Genomic DNA, 24,415 nt, shown 5'->3' with positions numbered 1-24,415 from the left:
ACTGACAATTGACTAATGCAGATAATTTCAGTTGTTTAAAGTGATAGGTTATGACTAGATATACTGAAAGAAATCATATGAAACAAAAAGAGCAATGTCTATGTTACATTTCCAATTGTTTAATGTGTAAAGATTTGAGATTTATAAGATTCAAGAATAACACCGCAAATGTATTCTTCACATTTTAACTTTCACTCTGATGTTTGAACATCAGAGGATACTGACAAACAAATAAATCACTTTGTTCACGTTGTTGAACATCAGAGGATACTGACAAACAAATAAATCACTTTGTTCACGTTGTTGAACATCAGAGGATACTGACAAACAAATAAATCACTTTGTTCACGTCAACCAGTTCACCTGTGCGTTAATTATATAAGTTAACAAACCACATGTGATGCATGAACTTGCCTATATATACGACTTAGGATGTGTAGTGTTGGCAACATTAATGATTAATTAAAGAACAACAGCCTCCATATTTTCTGAAATATATCAACCTAAGATGATGCAAACTTCAAAAAGATTAACCAATGACTCACATTTCTCACGTGTCACAAATGTGGAAGAATTCAAAGAGCATTAGCTATGGAAGTTATATAAACTCAGGTAGAGTTGTAATGTTGACTGACAAACGCCGACAACAGGTGTAACGGGTAAATTGTTAGTCATGTCTTTGAAGTCGAAGTGTAACATTATTTTACGTCTTGCTGCATAAAAAATGTTACTACAAATGGAAACTGGAACACCTTCTGTGACTGGTCTTGTCAACTTTCACAAAATAGAACTGCCTTTATTAAACCCGGACCCCGGAAAGCCGGATCTGGCCAGCGGTGAACAAAATATTGCAGAGTATGGAAAGGAAGCTTTGACAAATTGTCCGCTTTAATAAATCTTTCTTGGTTTCAAGCGACATGCTAGTAGTAACGTTACTCTGTTCACGTTTGCAACTATAATGTAGGCATCGGTTTCGATAATGGTGTAATATGTGGCAGTTACATTGATAATGAATTGTTAATCCGGACCAGACCGGCTTGTAGGCTGTCTCTGTCGATGCATATTGCTATATATTAGATGTACGAGCTATCAATACCAATCATGCATAATCAATACCATCATCTGAACCTCATCTAAAAAGTATTGCCGTTATCAGTCGCTAAAATGTTGAAATATTTTTTTGAGATCGCCTCGACGGTGTCCTGTTTCTCTGACGCAGGCGATAACAGGAAGTAATATCCAGTAAATACAACATGGCAGCGCTGAGCCCGTGTGACCCATGCAGTTATTCCAGACCAGATCAGTGTGCTGTTGTTCACGCTGATCTCGATATTGCCGTGAATTTCGACAAGAAAATCATCAGCGGAACAGTACATATTACTGTTGAGAAGAAACAAGCAGCAGTTGAAACAATAGTAAGTAATTTACCGGCTTGAGTGACGATGCGGGGTGATGGGCGCAGTTAGTTTAAAAAACGGGTTGTTGTGCACGCTGGAAACAATACTGAACAATACTGATAGCAAGTTTGTGGTAAGATTGGCAATTTTAGAGGCGACTAATATGATGTAAATGTCAATTACACTGGAGTTCGACACATTCTGTGGCATTTTTAATTCAATTCCCTTAGTTTTATGTCAAGAGAGAAATTCTCCGAGTTGTAGTGCATTGCCCACTGTAATTGTCACGGAATTATCATTTTGAAAACAAGAGCTACGTACAGTACTACTACTAATGTAGTTCGTGAAACTTGAGTTTTGTGTGCTTAACATTTAATTTATGCAAATAATTGCTTTCTCGTCGCACTGTTTTCTATTTTATTTTAATTGTGGATTTTTCGAAGTGTACAATCTTTGAAATTCTGAGTTTATGATGGAATTAATGAGAAGAAACTCAAAATTTGAACAATACATTTAGTTATATATAACAAAAGATAAGTAATGACAGAAAAGAAAATGGTTTTATTTTTGTTTCTGGAATGAACTTGAAGTTAAAAAACAAGTCACAGAAATTACAAAAACTACATTATATGAAAAAGACTGGTTTGAGAAAATTTCATTTATGCTAAGTTGCACCATATGTTTTCGTAAATTTAACAGCAAATCCTGTATATGTTCAACATACTTCTTCTACATTCTTGGGTGTCTTAATGCTACACACAGTTCAATTCCATTCTTTTCACAGTTATAAGTCCTGCTATCAGTGATATACAAGTCACCTCTAGATAGGTGAAATGTCAGTGAGGACTATATATTGACATGAATTGGGAAGTTGTAAATTCTAATTCTGAAACTGACAGTCCATGACTTAGATCCAAGAGTTGACCTTTCACAGCTGTAAATTCCTGACAGACAAATTCCTGCCTTATTTAATACGCCTTACATGTTAACATGTCAGTTGTTTTGATCACTTGTGAGTTCATGACACCCTATACAGTTCCCTGCTATGTTTAGTTTTTCAAGGTGTGTTATTGCAGTAATATGTAGACTGTCAAGTATAAAGCTTGGGTTCGATTTCTCACATGTCCGAACATGTGAAACCCATTTTAGATCACAGCTGTCATTGTATTACTTGAATATTGCTAATTGTGGATGAGATTCATGATTCTTCACCAAATACCAGTGGAGACATTGAAACCAGGAGTAGCTTTAGTGAACTTGGTAACTAATCCTGCTTTTGAGTTTTGATTGCAAAGTTTGTAAAATTTAACTTTACTAAACTGAAACAACAGGGAAATTTCAGATCAGAGTTTGAAGTAAAAAAATATATGCCTGGCTTCCATCAAGACCCACAGACTGTAGAAGCTGCAAGCTCATGACTTAAAATGTCTGCACCTGATTTTAACAAAATGGTTGACAGTTACATTTACATCAGGGCCCCGTTTCACAAAACTCTTGTAAGGCTAAGGTCTCATAACTTTACTCGTAGCATTCGTACCTCCTATGCTGTAACATAGGAAGCAGGGATGATACGAGAAAACTTACGAGACCTTAGGCTTACGAGAGTTTTGTGAAAGGGGGCCCAGGACTTCAGAACTCGTACAACCTTGAAGAAATGGGCTCCACATGAAATGGACATGCCATGCACATATTTCAAACACAGACTGGGATGCAACAATTACTGTAGTTGATAAAATGTTACCTGTCCCAAGTTATAAACGACTTCAACATGACGCTTATTGGGTTACATTCTTTTTCCTATGCGGTCTGTTCCTGAGGAATTGAGCCTATGCAGTCTATTCCTGAGGAATTGAGCCTTCCCTGAATGAGAACAAAGACCGAAGCTAGAAAAAAAGCAGCTATGGATAATGACACCATGTGACTGTATTTGAACACTTCAAGTATTTTGTGCACGCTCGTGACAAAGGAAAAGATAGAGGTTATTGTGTGTATTTTCCAGTATTAATATCTTGGTCCTTGATCAAAGTCAGTCTTAGCGGACTTGTTGTTTTTGTTTACCCGTCAACAAGGTTATAAATAATAGCTATTTTTCTTAGCATGTGCCCTTAATAGAAATAGGTGTGCAGGTATCGTTTGCATCAGGGAGTGGTTTATTTCTGAAACTGACTTGTTTGAAGGTAGAAGGTTACACATTGCTTTTGTTGGTGTAATTTTGTGATGATTTTATACATGAGACACGATTGCATGTCGGAGTGGTTTGTCACACCTAGTTGATTGTGTGTCAGTTCCCTGATGGAGGGGAAAGTTGCTCATGATATCAGTCACTGAATTGTCCGGTTCAGTCTCAGTTATTTTTACCATCCTATAAATATTATATTGCCTAAAGATGCTTTAAAGTACAAAGGAAAAAACAGATGTACATGAAATATTTTCATGCCTTGGCGGCACACCAAATATTAAACAAATAATACTTACTATGATTAATTTGACGAACTCAGATGATTCAAGATACTTTTTGGCACCACCCACTATTTATGAAGTTCATGCAGGTAGCAGAGGCACTGTAGGTCCCCATGGTTCCTTCTATGGTGATCTACCTTCAGTTGTTGGTGATCACTAACCCATTTATATTTTGTATTGTTTAAATTAGTTTTCTGCTTTTAAAATACATGCTTGCCTGTTCTAACTCTTTTGTGATACTTTAGTTATTTTACAGTCTATTGATGACTGGTTGTTTAATTGCATATATTTATAGTGTATGTACCGAATTTCTCGTCACTATATATAGTGCCAAGGTGACATTAACTTTTAACTCACTCACTATTAATGAGTGGCACACTCAGTCCCACAGCTTAGCATTGGCGTTTTGTATGTTGGTACTCATACCAGGAAATATTTTGGATAACATTGTGTATGGGTCATCAGATGATAATGTCTGTCAAACCATATCAGTGTCATAGAATTTTTATGATAAGGGTCTCGGGTCCCAATTAGGTTTCTGGTTGAACCCCTATTCTAACTGGCGTGCATATCTGGTTGTGGGGAATTAGCTAAGCAAAGAGTCCAAAGTCACAAGTAGCGAATTTTATAATGTTATTTCCAAGCATTGAGTGGCCACGAAGAGTGGGTACAACCCGCTTGGCTGAAGGCAAGAGTTAACCAGTTTTGGGAGAGTTTAAACCCTACTACCTATAGTCTTTTCGCGATGAAAACATACTGATGAGTTTCATTTAAAGCAAAATAGTAAATCAAATAAAGTGAAATTAAGATGCGGATCTTCATGATTTTACCTTGCCAGTTTCACATTTAAATCTCACAACTTTATTCAGATTTGGTTGAAAGTTGTTTAACAAATGATCATAGTTTCAAATCGCTATTACTCATTTGTATTACAAGGGGGTAAGTGCAATATTTGAAACAGTGAAACAAATGCATGTGAAGTGCGTGATGAGCGTTAACTTTGACCAATTCTGCTTGTTCTCGATGTTTCGTTTGATGTGCATACCTCCCTCCTGACACTAAAAATATGTGAATATTTGTGAAATAAAGGAACGTTCTCACTCACCCACCCACCCAATCACTCACCCACCCACACACTCACTCAGCTTCTCTGTTCACTTATAAGCTTCTATTTTTCTGTTTGCAGCTACTGGATGCAAAGGATTTGACCATCTCTCAGGTCTCAGATAAGGATTCAGGACAGGAACTGACCTTTTCTCTTGGTGAACCCACTGAAATCTTTGGATCAAAGTTGGAGATCAAACTTCCCACTGGAAATGGGAAAAAGTAACTGTTTTTTCCATGATGTATATCTGTGTGACTTAAGCTTAAGTTCAATCAGCTTTAAACTCACCTCAATAACGTACTGAGAACAGAGCTGATCTACAAAACTGTTGATATCTTCACGTTTAACTGTAAAAGATTGATCAAGGGGAGCACGTGTATTTTTTTACGAATGGATTGTCTCCCTTTGACCTCATAACATTTCCTCAATATTTCTGTTGTTTCATATTGATGTATGGGATCTGTGACATGTCAGCATTGCGTTTATCTCATGATAACTTCTAATAACAATGTGCAATGTTTATTAAGTTTGGAATAATTATTCATAAGTATAATTTTTACATTTTGCGTGCATTGATGTAATTCAATATGCCAAAACATCCAATTACAGTGAGATGTGTGAACTTAGCAGCAATGTTCAGAGGAATTTGTCATTTCAGATATACACTGTCAATCAAGTATGCCACCTCCCCCAAATGTTCTGCCTTACAATGGCTCCGCCCAGAACAGACAGCAGGGAAGAGGCAACCGTACCTGTTCAGCCAGTGTGAGGTAGGGATCGCGAGGCAAGCAAATAGTCAATGTAATCTTGTACTGCTCAATGTATTTTCTTTCTTTTTGTATCTTTTTTGATGCTGATTAGCACTAGACCTGTTTTCTTATGACTGGGATTGGGTTTGATGTCTAGAATGCAGGCATTACACAGTTACACAAGTGGACAGGTAGCCAGTGTTTTCACAGGACAAGCCAGTCAGTAGCCAAACAAGCCAGTCATTGGCAGAACTAGACAATCGTTAACAGGATGGAATCACTTATATTATTCATGAGTTGGACTAGACAATCACAAGCTAGACTAAACTACTGTAGGAATACAAAAATATATTGTGTTTTTTCACATTTGTATTTACAATTTTTTCTAAGTTTTGCCCGATTTGGGAAGAAAATAAACTTTTCTGAATATCCTATTTGGCATCTCACTGAATGCCCAGTTTGGACATTAGCTGTTTGCAGTTGTGTAAATTTTTAAGAATACAGAATAACAGCTAAAAACAGTTGTTGTTTTCTCTATTTCCAACAGCCAGTTACTAATCACAATATTAAGTTGTTTCTTTTTTATGAAAAAAATATATGTGTTGACTTCCCAGGGGTTCAAAGTTATTCTTAAATGCCACTTGCCACAGGGCAAGTGACTTTTAGAAAGTAACTTGTCCTGACTAGTTCCCCGTTTGTCCTGATTTTTATAACATAATCATAATAATGTATTAATGAAAGATGAAATTAACATGGTACTTGATGTTAGTGTTTAGCTGACTGCTTGTTGAGAAGTTATCAGTAGCAAAGAAAGACATCTCAACTTTATATGATCATTGTGAAATTTAATAGGTACATTTTGAGCAGATATGTAATGAAATCCAAGTGTATTTGCTGTAGGAAATTGTAAGCAGAAATTTCTAGTAGCCCACAGACAAGTAAGATGCCATTTTATTTGATTGCCTGAAATGAAAATTGACATGTCTCAGGCATCAACGATGGGATTTTTTAACCCCTGCTGTTGCTTACGTTTATGATCTGATTTAGTTGACAGTTTCTATGAAGCTTCAAATGCAAGCAAGGTTTTTTTCCTCCTAAATCGGTCTTGGCAATGCTCTGCTCATAAAACTGTTGCATGCTACTGCGGTACAAGTGGTAGATAGGTATCCAGTATTCTGTACCTGTTATTTGTTACAGGCAATACATGCCAGAAGCCTGTTCCCGTGTCAGGACTCACCTGCTGTCAAGTTTCCTTACACAGCCAAGGTAAAGTATGGCTCACAATCTGTTTGTAACCTTTTGATCAGTATCTGTCTGTCAAGTTGTTAGAGAGTGAGTGAGTTAAGTTTACACCACACTCAGCAGTATGCCAGCTATGTGACAGCAGTCTGTAAATAATCAAGAGGGGACCAGACAATCTGGTGATTGACAGCGTGAGCATCAGTCTATGTAAATGGGAACCGATGACGTGTCAACTCAGTCAGTGACCTGACTACCCAATCCTGTTAGTCACCTCTTACGACAAACGTGCATTACTGAAGATACCGGTACATTCTAACCTGGATCTTCACGGGTCTTCAACTTTTTAATTCTTGTTCCTGTGACACTGAACCATAGGCACTTGAAACAGTCAGGAGTTAATGTTAAAAATATTTTGTTACTATATGGAACTGACCATTAACCATTTTAGTTGACTTTTGTTAAATCTTACAATCTCAAGGTTTGTATTGACATTGGGGTAAAATTTCACCTTGAAAATATAACCCTTGATGAGATGCTGCAGTTGCCAAGGTAGGCAACTAGTTCTCTCCCATAGCATGTGTGGAATTTATAGTTTGTGTCAAATCATTGAGATATTTCTTCTTTCAGCGCATAAAGACGTACATTTTAGGGCTGCCAAAAACATTCTATTTTGTCCTAACCTAAGAGGCTTCATGTTTCAGTACCTATGTTGTGTTTTATGGTTTTCTAGACAATTGTAAGACAGTAGGACAGATTATTATTTTCAGTTAATGTCAGAAATAGTGTGTTTTTCTTACAAAAGTCCGAGCTTAATCAATGTCTTTTTTGGCATTTAGAAGCTGTTACAGATGTCGAAGATATTTTATGGATTTAAATTTCTTTATTCTTTCTCCACACAGAAAGAATTAAGAAACTTAATCCGTAAAATGTCTTTGACATGATAAATGTCATCTAAAAATGTCATCCTGCACATTGTCTATAGTATCAGTGTGTGGTGTTATCAGGTGACTGCCCCACGAGAGGTCACAGTGCTGATGAGTGCAGTGAGGCTGGGGTCGGACCCCTGTGCTGGTGACAGCGCCAGCCTGGAGACAAAGTTCCTGCAGGAGGTCCCCATCCCCAGCTACCTGATGGCCATTGTGGCAGGCGACATTGAGAGCAGGTGGGTCACATACAGCATGATGTACAATAACATTGCAGTCATATTTATGTGTATTTCCCTTACCACTATATCTCTGTAACACATGTATAACATCATGCAGGAGTGCTATGCATCAACCATCAACCATCAAACCAACACTAACCTCTGGAACAGTTCCTGGGTTTTTGCAATTCTTGAATGATCTACCCTCTATTTTTATTCGCTTCGAAAATCTAGGCCTAGATTCTACTTGTGCCTTAAAGTCTCTCTTCTTTCTCCCCTCAATATCTTATGTTAGGTCTCTGAAATTTGAATAGGAACAAGTTTAGTGTTGTCATTCAACTGCAAAAAGGGAAAGGATAGAACTTGAAAGAAGCCTGATTTAATAAAAATGGTCGTTACAGAGACATTGGTCCGCGGTCGAAGGTGTGGTCTGAGAAGGAGTTTGTGGAGGCTGCTGCGTATGAATTTGCAGAGGTGAGTCGCAGTCGCAGTTCTTGAGGAGAATTCAGTGGTTTGGTTCAGAGAAACATCAACCATTCACAAAGCTGTACTATGTTTATGGCATACATGCTTATAAGAAATGTATGTGGCGGAACAAACTGTTTTGGGTGTTGAGCACTTTCTAAATTTTCTGTATGATGAACTGTTTTATTTATGGTTCCTAAAACTATAAGATGCTGTATTTGTTCTGTAAGTGTCATAATCTGATCATCTGTTACTGTGAGTTCACTGTAATATATAATGCAGATTTATGTCCATGGTACAAGGTGACACAGCCTTCGGAACTAGTGACCAACGGACCAAACAATCAATCACATTTTGTCATAATCAAACAGAAGTAGTTTTGGAACTGCTGTTTTCATGTTTGAAACACATGATGATGGACGTTTCCTCGCTTACTGAAAAGGCTTCACTGGAAGACTCCAAGAAGTGTGTGTACATGAAATATTTGTCATCACTTTAAAGTAGTAGGTTGCAACGTGTTATTCTTGTCTGCAATAACCTGAATAAACTCTTTATAAACAAGAACAACCTGAATAGGAACATGTGAAAAGTGACGCTAATCGATTTTGTTTTCAGTTATTGCTCATCAGTTGCGAGATTTCAGCTAATTCCCATCACTGATTTTGATTGTCCCCTTTGTGGTAATGCTGAGACTGCTTTTCGTGAGGGAGACGAGTTCCTTGTGTCAAATGGACTCATCTTGACAATATGACTTTCAAAAGTTTTGTTTCAGTTAATGCATTTGCTTATCACGCCAAATACCCAGGTTCAATTCCCCCCTTGCTTACAGCTTGTGGACTGCTTTTTTGATGAGTGAGTGAGTCAAGTTTAACGCTGCTTTTAGCAATTTTCCAGCAAAATTACAGGGGGGAAAACAAGAAATGGACTTCTCACATTGTGCCCATGTGTTTGGATGCTTGAGAAATGGTGACTGTGATAGTTGTACAGTTCTATCTATTGTAGAGGAAGACAAAGTCTTGTTGCTATGTGCCATTATAGATTATCAGTGCTGAGGGAATTAATTTTCATGAGGAGCTGAAAGGGCAGGAACTCTTTCCATGACATCTTTTATGATGTATTGAAACCTGGATCACACCAGTAACTTCTAGTGTCAGAAATTTGATTTCATGATTGATGATTGGTACATTACAACCAATCAATCATTGAAAAATATTGGTTTGCTTAATTTATCAAATTTTCCTGTTAAGTTTGTTAATGCACAGACATTTTTGGATGTTGGTTTGTTTTTCAAATTGTACAAAATACATTTGCAAATTTCAGAATTAGTAGAATTATTAATACATAAGGAACATAAATTTCCTGGCGTCTTTAAGATAAATTCAGTCATGACTTGGAATGAAGTTATAGTGCTTATGAAATGTAACAGACAAGACAAAGCCTGTGATAAATGTTATTAATGCTAACAAGTGTTCCAAACTTGTTTGTGTTTGATTGTGAGAAAACACGATCGATTGCTTGCTCATTTAGTCATTGCATCATGAATTCAGTCCATCAGTTCACTACAGTAACTTAAAGCAGTGCAAACCACGCATCATATAATGAAACTTTTGTGAAGAGTAAAACAAGTGGAACAATCCAATAAGCATTAATCATTAGGATATGATTCACTCACGTATTCCCTTTATGAATTCAATTTGTTAATTACAACTGCAAGAATTGACTTTTAACCTTTTTTAAAAAGGTTTATTTCCTTGAATTTGATCTGTATCAGTGTAAAATGTATATACAAGCCATGCATTAATGTATAAGGGTTTGGTCATGGAGTGCTGTTCACTATTTTGTGCGTGCGTGCGTGCATGCGTGTGTGCGCGCGTCTGTGCCTGTGCCTGTGCCTGTCTGTCTGTTATTGCATAGCATGGTGTCAGGACACTCTACATTATTTCAGACAGAAGACATGCTGAAGGCTGCGGAGGCGCTGGTGGGGCCGTATGTTTGGAAGCAGTATGACTTGCTGGTGCTTCCCCCATCTTTCCCCTTTGGAGGGATGGAAAACCCCTGTTTGACATTTGTCACCCCAACGCTGCTGGTGAGACTCCTGTTACCATGGTGACAGTACCTGCCATTTGTGCGGACCCAAATGTTTGGGGCATTTTAGAAAAAAATTGCAAATGTCATCTATGAAGAAAATTATGATGACCTTTGTTTGGTGAAACGTAAATAAATAAAATACTTTACCCTTGATTTCATAAATTGTTTAAATACAGTACAAAGTCTTTTAGTTGTGATATTTATTAATCTCTGATTGTGGGGAATGAGAATTAGGCCAGACCTGTTTTATGTCATTTTTTATGGATCAGCCTGTCATATTTTTTCACAAATGAGAACAGAAATACAAACTGATTTTTCCCTGCTCAAAAAAAAAAAAAAATCCTAGTGTTGTTATTGGCCAAAAATGTAAACTTAGGAGAGGGGGTACATTATTGTTTTTTGCCCCATATACAGTTCATAAATTTGCCAGAAGTAAAATACACTCAGTATTTTCAAGGAATATTACTTTGATTGGTGGGTTTGTTTTTATTTCTTTTCTCTCCGTCCTTTAGTTTTTCTGAGGACAAAAATCTGTAAAACAAGAAATAAAATTGTTCTGGCCAAATAATGTGTTACCAGGACAAAATATATTCTTGATTGATGATGATTATTATAATGTTTGGATTGGTAAAGGATATGACACATTCTTTCTCGACTTATGTGTTACACAGGCTGGAGACAGGTCACTAGCCAACGTAGTGGCCCATGAGATTGCCCACAGCTGGACCGGGAACCTTGTCACCAACAAAACCTTCGAACACTTCTGGTAGGATTTTAAATCATTTTATAGTTATAGTTGTGTGAAAATGTTACTGTTTGGTCTATAAGAGCTATGTTATGATGACGGTTTGAGTTAGAACATTAACTGTACGTTGTTGGTGCCCCTTTAGTTTGTCTCTTTGGCCAAAAGAATGAGTTAAAAAGCAGGCAACTGTCTAGAAGGCCTTGTTGTAAGTAAGCCTAGACTCAGTATTATTCGTAACACTTCCATACTAAGTGTGACAAACCCAAGTAGAAGGTCCTGTCAGTGACCAATGACTGCCCGGTCAAATGCGAGATGGCTGAACTGAGTTAACCAATCAGACCACAGCTACTATTTATTCAGTTTGAGACCCGTGAAGGTCTGTGGTAGGATAGGGCTTCAGCAACCCATACTTGCCATAAAAGGCAACTATGCTTGTCGGAAGAGGTGACCAACAGGAACGGGTGGTTGACTTGGTTGACACGTCATCGGTACCCAATTGCGCAGATCGATGCTCATGTTGTTGATCACTTGATTGTCTGGTCCAGACTCGATTATTTACAGACCACTGCCGTATAGCTGGAATGTTGGTGAGTGCAGCGTAAAACTAAACACACTCACTCACTATTCAGTTTCAGTTTCTGAGTGAAGTGTTGGTGAATTTTCTCTTGCCAAGTAACTGACACTTGTCTCTCAGCAAACTTTGAATCTGCATAAAACACAGATATTTGGTGTGCAGTAAATATGTTTAGGGTCTTCTTCTGATATGGTTACTATTAGCAAAATGACATCCTGGAATATTGACAAAAGCACTATATTTAGCAACTGTTTACTTATGATTGTGAATAATGGCACCCTCCATCTGTATTACCACTTGGAGGCAGTCGTGTGTAAAACAGCATTCGGAATCATTCAAATACGAATGTTTTCTTAGTGAAAGTTCAAATGATATGTGCGAAAGTCAACATTTGCGATTTGGTAAGCTTTGCTCTGATAAGTAGGTTAAAAAATTACCTGACTTGACCTGTTACTAATGTTTGTTAGACTTAGTATGGCAGTGTAACGAATCATTCTGAGCCTCAGTTTACTTAGACTGAGGTTGCCTCAGTTGTAGGCTGAAACTGGAAATTGTTCTCGACCTCTTTTGATTATCCTTATTAATTTTATGGAGTAGATACATGTTTTTAGGAAAACAGAGTCAATTGGACATTAGTTAAAGATGAAAGATTATGATGAAAGAGTCCAGCAGTCAGAAGTAGTCTTGTAGTCATAAGCCCTCTATCTTTTCAGTGAAAGTTCTCAGTCATCAACTATGTCCTGTAATAGTTTCTTGTCCTACAGCAGATAGTGTGATATCATGTCTATGATATCACTTTCAAACCCTCTAGTCCAGAAACACTTCTTTCCAGAGGTGAGACACTGTGATGTACACATTCTGTTTGAGGATGTAAGTTTGAATTCATTTGATAACAGAAACAAGCTCACATAACACCTTTTGACTCACAAACAAAATTAAGAAAACACCCTGCAGTATCAGTTTGTGAATATTGGTTGGACATTAATTATACATGTATTTTGAAAGAGGCTTTGATTCATGCTGGATACAGTTCTCAAAATCACGATTAGCTTATTGCATTGGGCTTTCGATGGACAAACAGATTCTGTCCAGCACCGGATTCAACAACCTTTCAGACCACATCCTACTCATAATTTTCATACCTGATATGTATTTTTCAGATCTTGTATTTTATGTATTCCAGGTTAAATGAAGGCTTCACTAAGTATTTAGAAAGGTTGATTGTTTGCAAATTAAATCAAACACCAGGATATCATCACTTCCTGGCTAATGAGGGATTGGTGGTGTTGCGAAATGCTGTAAGTTGCTGTGTTGGAAAGTCATCTTTATCCTTCAGTCTTAGCTCTGGGATCTCGACTTCTGAATGCTTCACAGAATTGTATACATTTTGTTCATCCATAATCCCTGAGTACGTTTCACATGTCATGTGTATTGTTAGAGAAATGAGGCTGCTTGTAAATCATCAATGTCAGGTGAGATGTTCTGAATGCACAAACTTTGCACCAGCTGCTCAGTTGCTGATATTGCAGTAGAGGGATGGGAAGGTGTCCTCTACTATAGGGAATCCCTGTGGTTCAAGCATTCACTCATCACCCGAAGACCCAGGTTTGATTCCCCACATGTACAATGTGTGAAGCCCATTTCTAGTGTACCCCATCATAATATTGTTAGAATATTGCTAGAAGTGGCATAAAACCATACTCACTCGTCCTGGAATTATTCTTGTCACTTGTCAAACGGGGATGCCAGAGTAGATGTATATACTGAGGGGGGATAGATTGTATACAATCCTGTGAAGGTATTGTTCATGAAGTCTCAAATCTGTTTTGTATATGTAAGTCAGAAAAAGAGAATATTCCAAAAAAGCATTTTCTTTTCAATAATCTTTTTCATTCTGTATGATCATAATGGCAAATGCTATTAATCAACACTAGCAAACTAATATTACAACCAGGTAGTGACACTTCTGTAACACTTTGACCATAAAACTGATGATTATGTGGTGATCTAGTTAAGATAATTTATTGTAAAACCATTTTCAGTAAGTCACCAGCCGATCCCAGTAAGTCACAAACCAATCCCTGTAAGTCACAAGCCAGTCCCTGTCAGTCACAAGCCAATGCCATAGGTCACCAACCAATCCCAGTAAGTCATAAACCAGTCCCTGTCAGTCACAAGCCAATCCCAGTAAGTCACAAACCAATCCCTGTCAGTCACAAGCCAGTCCCTGTCAGTCACAAGCCAATCCCTGTAAGTCACCAACCAATCCCAGTAAGTCATAAACCAATCCCTGTACGTTAAACCAATCCATGTCAGTCACAAGCCAAACCCTGTATAGCAAGGGGATATTTTTTCTGACAGCTGAATTCTATTGTGGTTTGTGTGTTTGGTATGCATCAGCGAGTGTGGAAATATGCCACACAAAAGTTATAGAACACTGGAATATTGTTTATTTGACAGTCTCTAGGTGATTCAGAGATTACTTAGATATCTTTTGCATCTTCTATATCAGAGCATCAATACATGGAATACACAAAGAACCAACTGAGACACAAGCCACAGTGCTTGAATCCTGATGTGTGCAGTTGTTACTGTTAGTGAGGTTATGGTCAGCAGAAGTTATTGTCAATGAGTTTAAGGTCAGTTGAGGTTATTGACAATGAGGTTAAGGTCAGTAGAGGTTATTGTCAATGAGTTTAAGGTCAGTTGAGGTTATTGACAATGAGGTTCAGGTCAGTAGAGGTTATTGTCAATGAAGTTACGGTCAGCACGGTCTAATGTCAATGAGGTTAAGGTCAGTTGGTTAATGTTAATGAGGTTAAGGTCAGTAAGGGTTAATGTTAATGAGGTTTAGGTGGGTAGTGATAATGTTAACGAGGTTAAGGTCAGTAAGGGTTAATGTTAATGAGGTTAAGGTTTGTAGGGTTAATGTTAATAAGGTTAAAGTCAGTAGGGGCTAGTGACAATGAGGTTATCAGCAGGGCCTAATTTCAATGAGGTTGATATCATTTGGGGTTAATGTCAATGAAGCTAAAGCCATTCAGGGTTATTGTCATTGAGGTTCAGTTGGGGTTAGGAGCCATGTGGTTATGTTCATTGGGGTTGATGGTGTGGTTATTGTTTACAAATGGTTAAAGGCAATAAGGTTATGGTAAGGTGGGGCTAAAGCAGTGTGACATGCCTAGTCAGTGTATTGTTGCTATTGTTTGGTAGGTTGAATGAGGGCCACACAGTGTTTTTGGAGAGGAAGGTGCAGTCTGCCCTGTTTGATGGAGATAAAACACAGATGATGGAATTCAGTGGCTCTGAGGGACTGAAGGATTTACAGTATGGTGTGAGTGGCATTTTCATATCAACTTTAAAACAGAAACAACTCATATTACACATAGGTGCATAAAGTTCAAGCTAACTGGACTCACTTTAATGTCTACTCAAATTGACTAGTACAGGACATCAGCCAGCAAATGATGGTGTGCTGCATCCTGGATTGTAAGGCTATGGAACATGAGTGATCAGACCAGCTGAATTGTTTGAAACATGTCATCACATGACAATTGTGTTGATCACTGGATTGCCTTGTCCAGAGTCTGATATTTCCTCATCCTCGATATCTCCAGGGTATACGTTCCGAAAGGTCTCCACTATACCCTGGTTGCATCTACGGGTCGGCCCGATAATTTTATTACCTCCCTTTGCTGACTCCGCTTTCTCAGTTGAGAAGTTGAGAAGTTTAATGGCATATGATAAATGTTACATTATTAACTATATGCAGTGGTCTCTATGTCACATTTAGAAGTGATACACATAAAAACAGAGATTTAACGGATGCCAACTTCTTTATTATGAGGAACGCTTCTATGTGATGTGTTCCTCTTAATCGAAGTTGTCATGAGTTATCTCCTCCTTATAAGACCGGGAGGGGGAAAATAAAAGATCAGAAAAGGTAAGGGATTTGGCATCAATTTTTTTCCCCATTACACACAACTTAAAATTAGCATACGTTAAAGATATAATGGAGACCATTCAAAAAGCAAAATGTGACAATCCAGTGAAAATGAGCATGGACCAAGCTGTTTGACTGGCATTGATAGACAATCTTTGAGCCTTGGGGATATGAATTTTCATAAAATGTCTTCTTTTGCTAAGCACAGGACTTACAGTATGTTCAAGAATGTAATATGAAATAATGGCAGCTTGCATTGTCTAGAGACACGATATCACATTTTCTTCCTTTTATGGTCAAAGCTAACTTTATGTGCATGGATTCTCATTTTTGAGTGCCGATGTTCTGTATCAGACAAGGCTATATGAAGATGAATTTTGGCCCCTTTTTCTTTTCAGTCTGTATCACCAAATGAATTTATGCTAAATAAATGTTCATCATGCTTCAAAAAGCTGCTATCTGTACTGCTCCCTTTATGATTTTGTTTGTAATTGTTATAGTTTTGTTTTTCTTATATTTGTTCTCAGTTCTGATTGAAACAAACTTTGTTCTGTGTAGGTTAAAACATTGAATAACGGCCCATACACTTGCCTGGTCGTTGACCTGAAGGGCGTTGACCCTGACGATGCGTTTTCCTCAGTTCCCTATGAGAAGGGCTTTACTTTGCTGTTCTACCTGGAAACGCTGCTTGGGGGACCAGGTGAGGACATACAAGTGTTATTTGTTAAACAATATTTTGTTCACAGCTGATTTTAGTTGTCTCTGTTATGTGCTACAAACAAAAAATATGTGATGTGAACACCACATAATTGTATAAAGTTAAACATCGTGAGGTCATTTATACCCTGAGGTACTTGTAACTTTTTGTATGCTTAATCGGAATTTGCATGTTAGAACTTCCAGTGAAGTATCTGATTCAGTATTTGTTGAAATTGAGTAAAATTGAACATTCTCCAAAACAGCGAAAAACACGCCTGCCGCAACACACCACCACTACGTTTGATTCCAAGGCCCAAACACAACAAGCAGTTACATGTGGAAGACAGATTTGTGGCAACATGTGACCATGCAGTTTGTGGCAACATTTCGAGAAAGAGTGAAGCCCATTTCTGGTGTCCCCTGCCGTGATATTGCTGGAATATTGCTAAAAGCGGCGTTTAACCATACTCACTCACTCACTCACTCCTTTAAAGAAGCTACAGCGAGTATTAAAGCATCACAACTTCACCATGCCACAGCACAAACCATGAAGTGCCAACGGCAGAGGCAGGAACATTGCATAGTTACAGGATGGTGAATCCATAAGAAGTGTTGCCATCGTCTCCAGGTCTCTCCCTCTGTCATTCACATGTACTCTGGTAGAGAGAGTACAGGACAGATTTCGCTTTGTAAGACCCAGAAAAACATCTAGGGCAGATGGCCGATACAGTGTGCTCCGAGCCCTTCGGAAGTGATTCACAGGTGCCAATGCCCAGGTGCCACAAGTGGCTTCGGACGTCTGTCTTCCACATGCACTAGTCAGTTGGGGGTTGGAAGATTGACTCATACATGGTGTTGGTGTTATGCACCCTTGTTTTTGCTGATTTTGACAATGTTTCATTTCACTCAAACTCAACAATATTTACATGTTCTAAAATTTCGTCTAAAGTCCCATTAAGCACACAAAAAGTTGAATTTACCTTTGACTATAAGTGACCTGACCAGTTTTAATTATATGTATGGCTATCAAATGTTAGGGCGTCCACATACTCTTTGTTAATTTATATATACATGACTGAATTACAGTATGGCCAATAGGCTGACAGGAAAATACAGTAGGTGAGCATGATGATGAAGATCACCCAAGTGTCGTATACATTTGACCTCTGTCTTTTCATTTTGATTGGATAACCATGACCTAGGTCACATTGGAACTTCTTTTTTCCTTTATGGAAAATCATAAGACGTCATTCCCTTCTTACAGCTTTTTACTACTAACTGAAGGAATCTCTTGAAAACTAGACAGTCTCATAACAGTTCTATGCACCTACAAATATGAATATGTCCTACAAGACAATATGAGTATATCATATGAGACTTATATTCCTGACAATATAATATCCTTCTGGCTGAGTCATATAAGCTTACAGCAGTATATATATTAAGACTTGTGTATATCCTTTAAATGCTATGGTTATATCTTGTAAAACTATAGGAGTATACATAAAGGCTGAATGTCCTATGAAGGTTATGGGTAGATCATATAAGAAAGTGTAATAATGTCTGCTTGTGCATGACAGGGGAGGGATAAAGCTTTTCTTCTCCATTCTTTCATTGTCACATTTTGTTCACATGAATTTCAACTTATTCAGTGACTAACTATATGCCGCCATATAGCTGAAATACTGCTTAGTACCATTTGAGTTCTGATTTACTGCTGCTGTTTATTTCATAACAGTTCTGTTTATTTCATTACAATGCTGTCCATTTCATTACAATGGTGTTTATTTCATTAGAGTGCTGTTTATTTCATTAGAGTGCTGTTTATTTCATTAGAGTGCTGTTTATTTCTTTTCAGTTGTGTTTGAGAAGTTCCTTCACTCCTACATCGAGAAGTTCACCAGGCAGTCAATAAACACCCAGCAATGGAAGGACTTCCTGTACAGTTATTTCTCAGATGAGGTAGGGAGGATAGGCAGTAAACAGGGTTCAAAAATCCCATTGCCTGATGCCTGGTTCAGTTTTGTTTCGGGTGATCAAATAATGGTATCTTACTTGTCTGTGGGCTACTAGTACTAAGTAATTAATTTCCACTTATGGTTTCAAACTGCAAATAAACTTTAATTTCATTTGATGTCTGCTCAAAATGAAGGCATTAAATGTCTCAGTGATAAAAAATAAAGTATCACTTTTTTCGATAAATAACATCAAATACTAAGTTGATCTTTTCTTTCATAATTAACCATAATTATATCATAAAATCAGGGCAAGTGGAAAATTAGTCAGGACAAGTTACTATCTTAAAGTCACTTGCCCTGTGGCAAATAGCTTTCAAAAATATTTTTTAACCCCTGCCAATCTTGTCTATTCAAATTTTACAAAACATTTACAAAATGACCTTTAACCTTAAACGTTGTATACATCATCTGCCTTCTGCTGTTGACCCAAAGATGTTTATGGTAACCACGGTAACACTATATATCATTTATTAGTGGGAGGAATACATAGCTTTTCCGTTTTGCAAAATCCCATGGGTGCTCTTTTAAAGAATGTGTTTATTCATTTTTTAATTGTTTGTTATATTTTCTAGAAATCCCAGACAGCCCTGAACACAGTAGACTGGGATGCCTGGTTCAACAGTCAAGGAATGCCTCCAGTGATACCAGAGTAGGTCAAACCAGTCTATCTCTTCAAGTCTTTGGGGGCTTTATTAAGTATTTTAGTTTCCTTGCTTCCTGGTATTTGAGAAAAATGTATTTATCCGCTCCCAACAAGTCCAAAGGGACATGGTTGGTAAATGGATTGGTTGATCCAAGGGAGGTAATTACTTTGCATGTAGAGTTCTCTCCCATTGGCCATTTGAATCACCTTTGATGTGTTAATGGCAAAATCTTTTAAAACAGTTGAGAACCAGTGTGAAGTGTGCATTCTATGACCTATGTGAAACCTTAAATCATCATTATCATCAGAATTAGAAAAATTTTGTTTATTCTATTTTTCCATTTATTACATGAGAGTCAACTGTATCTGTCAGTAAATAGGTCAGGAGCAACAGCTTGAAACAAAACTCCATTGTGAAATCAAGGGGACAGAAGTTTGTTGTTTTGCTTGGAAACACAGAGGGTTTATTGCTACCTTCTGTATCGTTTGTTTTTGCAGCTATGACACAACGTTAGCAAGAGCATGCACAGAGTTGAGGGAGAAGTGGTGTGCCGCCTCGGATGCTGATCTGTCTCAGTTCAGTGCTAATGATCTCGCATCTCTGTCATCTATCCAAATACGAGAGTTTCTCAGTCAACTGCTGGAGCAGGTAAGTTAAGGTTTGGAATGTCTGTCAAGGCAGTGACAGGTGAGCTGTGGGATGGAACGTCAGTACGTCAGTCAGTCAGTCAGTCACAGGGGAGCTGTGACAAAGGAACTCTGTCTAGCAGGGGAATTGTGGGTAGATAAGTCAGCACTCATGTAAGGACACTTGAAGTAATCAGTATTGCTACAGGTTACTTCAGTGAACCTGGCCAGTAGTGTATGACTGTGAGCTTGGTAATAGCCTATTCAGCATTTGAAACCTTAAACTGTATGTTCATTTTAAGACAGTATAGTGTTGTGATATCCTCAGCAACTCTTCATTGAAAACATGCTATGTCTTGAATGAGGCATCACTACAACTGTCTGTGTTTCAGGAACCACTGTCTGTAACTAAGCTGGAAAAGATGCAGGAACTGTACGACTTCAACAGTGTCCGTAACTCGGAAATCAGATTCAGGTGATTTTTGTTCAAACAGTTGTTAAGTACTTAAACGGTTTTCTAGAAGTTGTTGAGTCAATAATGAGGCTTGATAATGCTGATGTAACTATGCACCCAGCTGTCTCATGTAGACCGTCATTCCAATACAAGTCTACAATGTGTATTTCAGATGGCTGAGGCTAGGCCTGCTGGGCCACTGGGCTGATGCCATCCCAAGAGCAATTGAGTTCGTTACAGAGCAGGGGAGGATGAAATTTGTCAGACCACTCTACAGGTAATGTGCATGGTACATCATGACTTTGTAGATTGAGGGTCACTGTTACCTTGTGGATTGAGTGTCATTGTCACCTTGTGGATTGACGGTCAATGTGATATTTGGAGACAGAGTGTCACTGTGACCTTGTGGATTGATGATCAGTTTGACCTTGTGGTTTGAGGGTCTGTGTGACCTTGTACATTGGGTGTAACTATATTCTTGTGGATTGAGGGTCAGTGGGATTTTGTAGACTGAGTGCCACTGTGACCATGAGGATTGAGTGCCACTGTGACCTTGAGGATTGAATGTCACTGTGACCTTGTGGTTTGAGGGTCAAAGTGACCTTGTACATTGAGTGTCACTGTGACCTTGTAGCTTGAGAGTCAATGTGATTTTGTAGATTGAGTGTCACTGTATCACAGTGTCCTTGTGGATTGAGGGTGAGAGTGACCTTGTGGATTGAGGGTCATCATGCTTTGACTGAGGGTCTGAGGATCGTTGATTGGGGGTAACCATCACAACTATATTTGCAGGTCACTGAGCCTTACACTGTTGTTCAGCACTCTTGTTATCAAATACTAGTTTGCTTGGCCATGATCATTTCATGGTGTAGTTTCATTTCAGTGTACATTACTGAAAAGTCTTTATGCCTAGTGGGGTATGCAGTCACACTTCATTTCATAGCAGGTTTATCACCATTCTATGTAAGCCACTAAAAGAAACTACGTTGTAATTCTTTTAAAATTTAAGAATGTAGCAACAGTGAAAAGTGTTTGTGGAAACGTTGACATCAAAAGAACACTGCAAAACAGCTGGGCTCTATGACACTGTTTAATATTTATGATATTGAGTCTGAATGCTGAGCAGTGTGAAGCACAATTTTACAAACTCAACAATGAACATTGAGAACACTGATGCATAGTCTCATGCAGTTGAAGATAAGGTCAAGGTCACCCTAATCAACTGGTGTGCACAATTTCCCAGTCATGGCTGTCACCAAATTTGAAGGCATAGGGTACAACTGAAGATCAGTTCTGACCCGGATCTTCATGGATTTGATCAGCGGAATGGGAAGTCAAGTCAGCATTCCTGACCACCCAATCCATTCAGTTCCTTTTCAAGATATGCATAGATTGCTGGTGGTTGTGGTGTTTTTTTGTGCATAAAGCCTTGTACTGAAATGATAGTATGGACAGTGCAAATAGTGGAAAGCATGATAACATGGTGAAATTAGTCGACAGGAGAAATCAGACTGTTTCTAAATGACAGCGAGGGTGTTAGAGACGATTATTCATCCCTGGAATCACAGTATCTATGATACATTTTTTACATGGCCAAACACACCAAAAAATGTTATTCCTGCTTAAGGACAAAATACATCAAGATAGCATGTTTCTACATAAAACTACGTACTGCACCTTGTTATACAAAAGCCAGTTTTAGAGAGAGGCCTCCTTTTTCAAATTAATGACATACACAAAGATGACACTATATCCAGCATTGTCATTTTCTTTGTAGATACAGTGTTTGTATAAATGTCAAATAAAAACCATTGATGCGCAAGAGATGCGTATTTAATATTGGTAATATCCTCACACTGTCTGCACAGTGGTTGAAATCAATTCAGCATACTAAAAACCTGAACCAGCAAAAGGTTATGAGTCATGAAATATGTTGGCTTTCAAATTTCCGTCTCTTATGCCATAAGTACATTCAGATATTACAGAAATCAGTGTATTTATGAACCCAGTGATAGCATGCGGTATTTAAAAAAGAATTTTCAGATGTCTAGTGAAGAAATTGAGAGAACTGTAGACAATGGTTAAGATACCAGTTTAGGATTTTTTTAAGGATTTTTTAAATGTTAGGACATATCTGCTAACTGTGGGCCCATGAGTCCACATTAACTTCTATCAATGCACATTTCTGTACTTTGAGATTGGCCATATTGTTAGATAATCATATGGTTCTTCTCTAAACAAGGAAAAGATATTGCAAATCTTTAAAATTATTAAATGTAATCTGTTTTTGCCAAGATTATCTGTAAGAATAAAAAGAAAGAGTCTGTCAGTGACTCTTGCTACTGCGTGAGCTCATCTCAGTAGGCAAGTATACTCTGAGTCAGTGTAAATAGTACTCGTGAGGATCCCTGTTAGAACTGATCTTCGGCAGTCCATGTTAGAACTGATCTTCGGCAGTCCATGTTAGAACTGATTGTCAGCAACCTATGCTTGTCATTAGAGATGACTGATGGGATCAGGTGGTCAGGCTCACTCGTGGTTGACACATATCAACGTATCTCTTTTGTGTAGTTTGATGCTCATGCCATTGATCAGTGGATTTTCTGATGCAGTTTTGATCATTTACAGATCACTGCCATAAGCTGGAATATTGCTGAGTGCTGCAATACACAAAATCCAGCAGTGTAAATAGGCTTGAGTGTATGTTTGATATATAACCATAAAGAAACAGCAGCTTTTTGTGATTATATGAGTGAAATCTACACCTTTTACAGAGATATGTATGCATGGGAAGAAGCAAGGCAGCCCGCTATCAACAACTTCCTGGCTGTCAAAGATGAAATGCACAACACAACTGCTAGTCTTGTGGAGAAGGATCTTCATCTGAAAGAGGCAAGCAGTTAGCTCTGAAATGGCCACTCCACACATTGATAGTTTCACCCAGATGAACACAGAAAGAAGAGAACAGTACATCAACTTTATCTATTGATGACTGATTTTACAGGAGCTTCAACAATTAGACATCTACCAAATTATTTGCCACAATCTCATGATTAAGTAGTTCAACCTCATTGATTTATTGTTACATATCAGATATTATGGCAGGAATAAATGTTAATTCAACAATTAAGTTTAATATGTATTGGTGTAATTTACACCAGTAGTGATCAAAACGTGCCGAGATTTGTCAAAGTCATAGTATCATTGGACTGGTAATTTTTTTTATGGGGGAATTAATTCCTTTTGACAAATCACCCTTTTTGTGATATAAAAATTACCCCTCTGTGTTGTAAGTGACCAATCACTTTGCAGTTTAAATATTTTTTTTAACATGGAAATATTGTAAAAAATAAAACTGTGTCATATTTTGTGCCCAAATAAACACATATATTCCACCCTGCTTCCCCTCGGAAGTAACTGACCACTTCCAAATCATGCATTGCTTATATGTTCGAAAAATAAACAAAATTGCCATGGTCTGTCCCCCTTAAGGTTGTGAAAATGTGGTAAGAGTTTCTTTTGTGATCATCATTTTTGATCATGTCCCACCCCCAGTAAAAAATCATAGAAAAATATGTTTACCATGTGACAATACTCATGGCCCAACTAAGTTTCATTTTTGTTCTATACTTAGCTTTGGAGAAAGAATATTAATGCTTGTAGTGTAATTTAATGGAGAACGTTTTTTTAACCATGGCTAGTATGTATATTTCACTCTTGAGTGACAGCAATAAAGATAGTTTTGATTGATATCAAAATGATTTCTTGTCAGCTTTCATGTTTCACTGGAAAGGCTTATATTCATGTTCCCAGGTTTCTGATATGGTCAATGTGATGGTTGTTCCAGTTTATGATTGATTTTCAGAATAATTTTCATTTAATACAGGTAATTGGTACTTGTTTATGAGAGTTAATTTGAAATAAATTATTTTGATCTACTGAAAATGTTTGTGTTGTTTCGGTGAAGTTTGTTCATTGCAAGTGTTCATGGCATCAACCACTGGTATGGTACTCTAGATGCAGTCAGCTGGATTTGCAGTTAAAAGATCTACACGTAATTAT

General features: G+C 37.8%; 1 protein-coding gene across 2 annotated transcripts; it reads left to right on the top strand.

Annotated features, from left to right (window-relative positions):
• The first annotated feature begins 1,005 nt into the window (after nt 1-1,005).
• On the top strand, nt 1,006-24,298 carry LOC137295590 (leukotriene A-4 hydrolase-like). Of its 2 annotated transcripts, none has more exons than XM_067827013.1 (16): nt 1,006-1,415; nt 5,044-5,183; nt 5,621-5,732; nt 6,909-6,977; nt 7,958-8,115; nt 8,499-8,571; nt 10,508-10,648; nt 11,322-11,416; nt 13,153-13,267; nt 16,471-16,612; nt 18,470-18,573; nt 19,202-19,278; nt 19,771-19,921; nt 20,292-20,374; nt 20,526-20,630; nt 23,128-24,298. In XM_067827013.1, the coding sequence occupies exons 1-16, from the start codon at nt 1,254-1,256 to the stop codon at nt 23,255-23,257; spliced, it is 1,857 nt and encodes a 618-aa protein (XP_067683114.1). In that variant the 5' UTR covers nt 1,006-1,253; the 3' UTR covers nt 23,258-24,298. The 2 variants fall into 2 exon arrangements, with proteins under 2 accessions (XP_067683114.1, XP_067683113.1); XM_067827012.1 differs by lacking the exon at nt 13,153-13,267 and adding an exon at nt 15,183-15,303 and having other exon boundaries at nt 1,014-1,415.
• Nucleotides 24,299-24,415: the final 117 nt, after the last annotated feature.

The sequence above is a fragment of the Haliotis asinina genome, chromosome 9, assembly GCF_037392515.1.
Source record: "Haliotis asinina isolate JCU_RB_2024 chromosome 9, JCU_Hal_asi_v2, whole genome shotgun sequence".
In the NCBI taxonomy this organism is placed as follows: domain Eukaryota; kingdom Metazoa; phylum Mollusca; class Gastropoda; order Lepetellida; family Haliotidae; genus Haliotis; species Haliotis asinina.
This window is presented reverse-complemented; position numbering and strand designations above follow the sequence as displayed.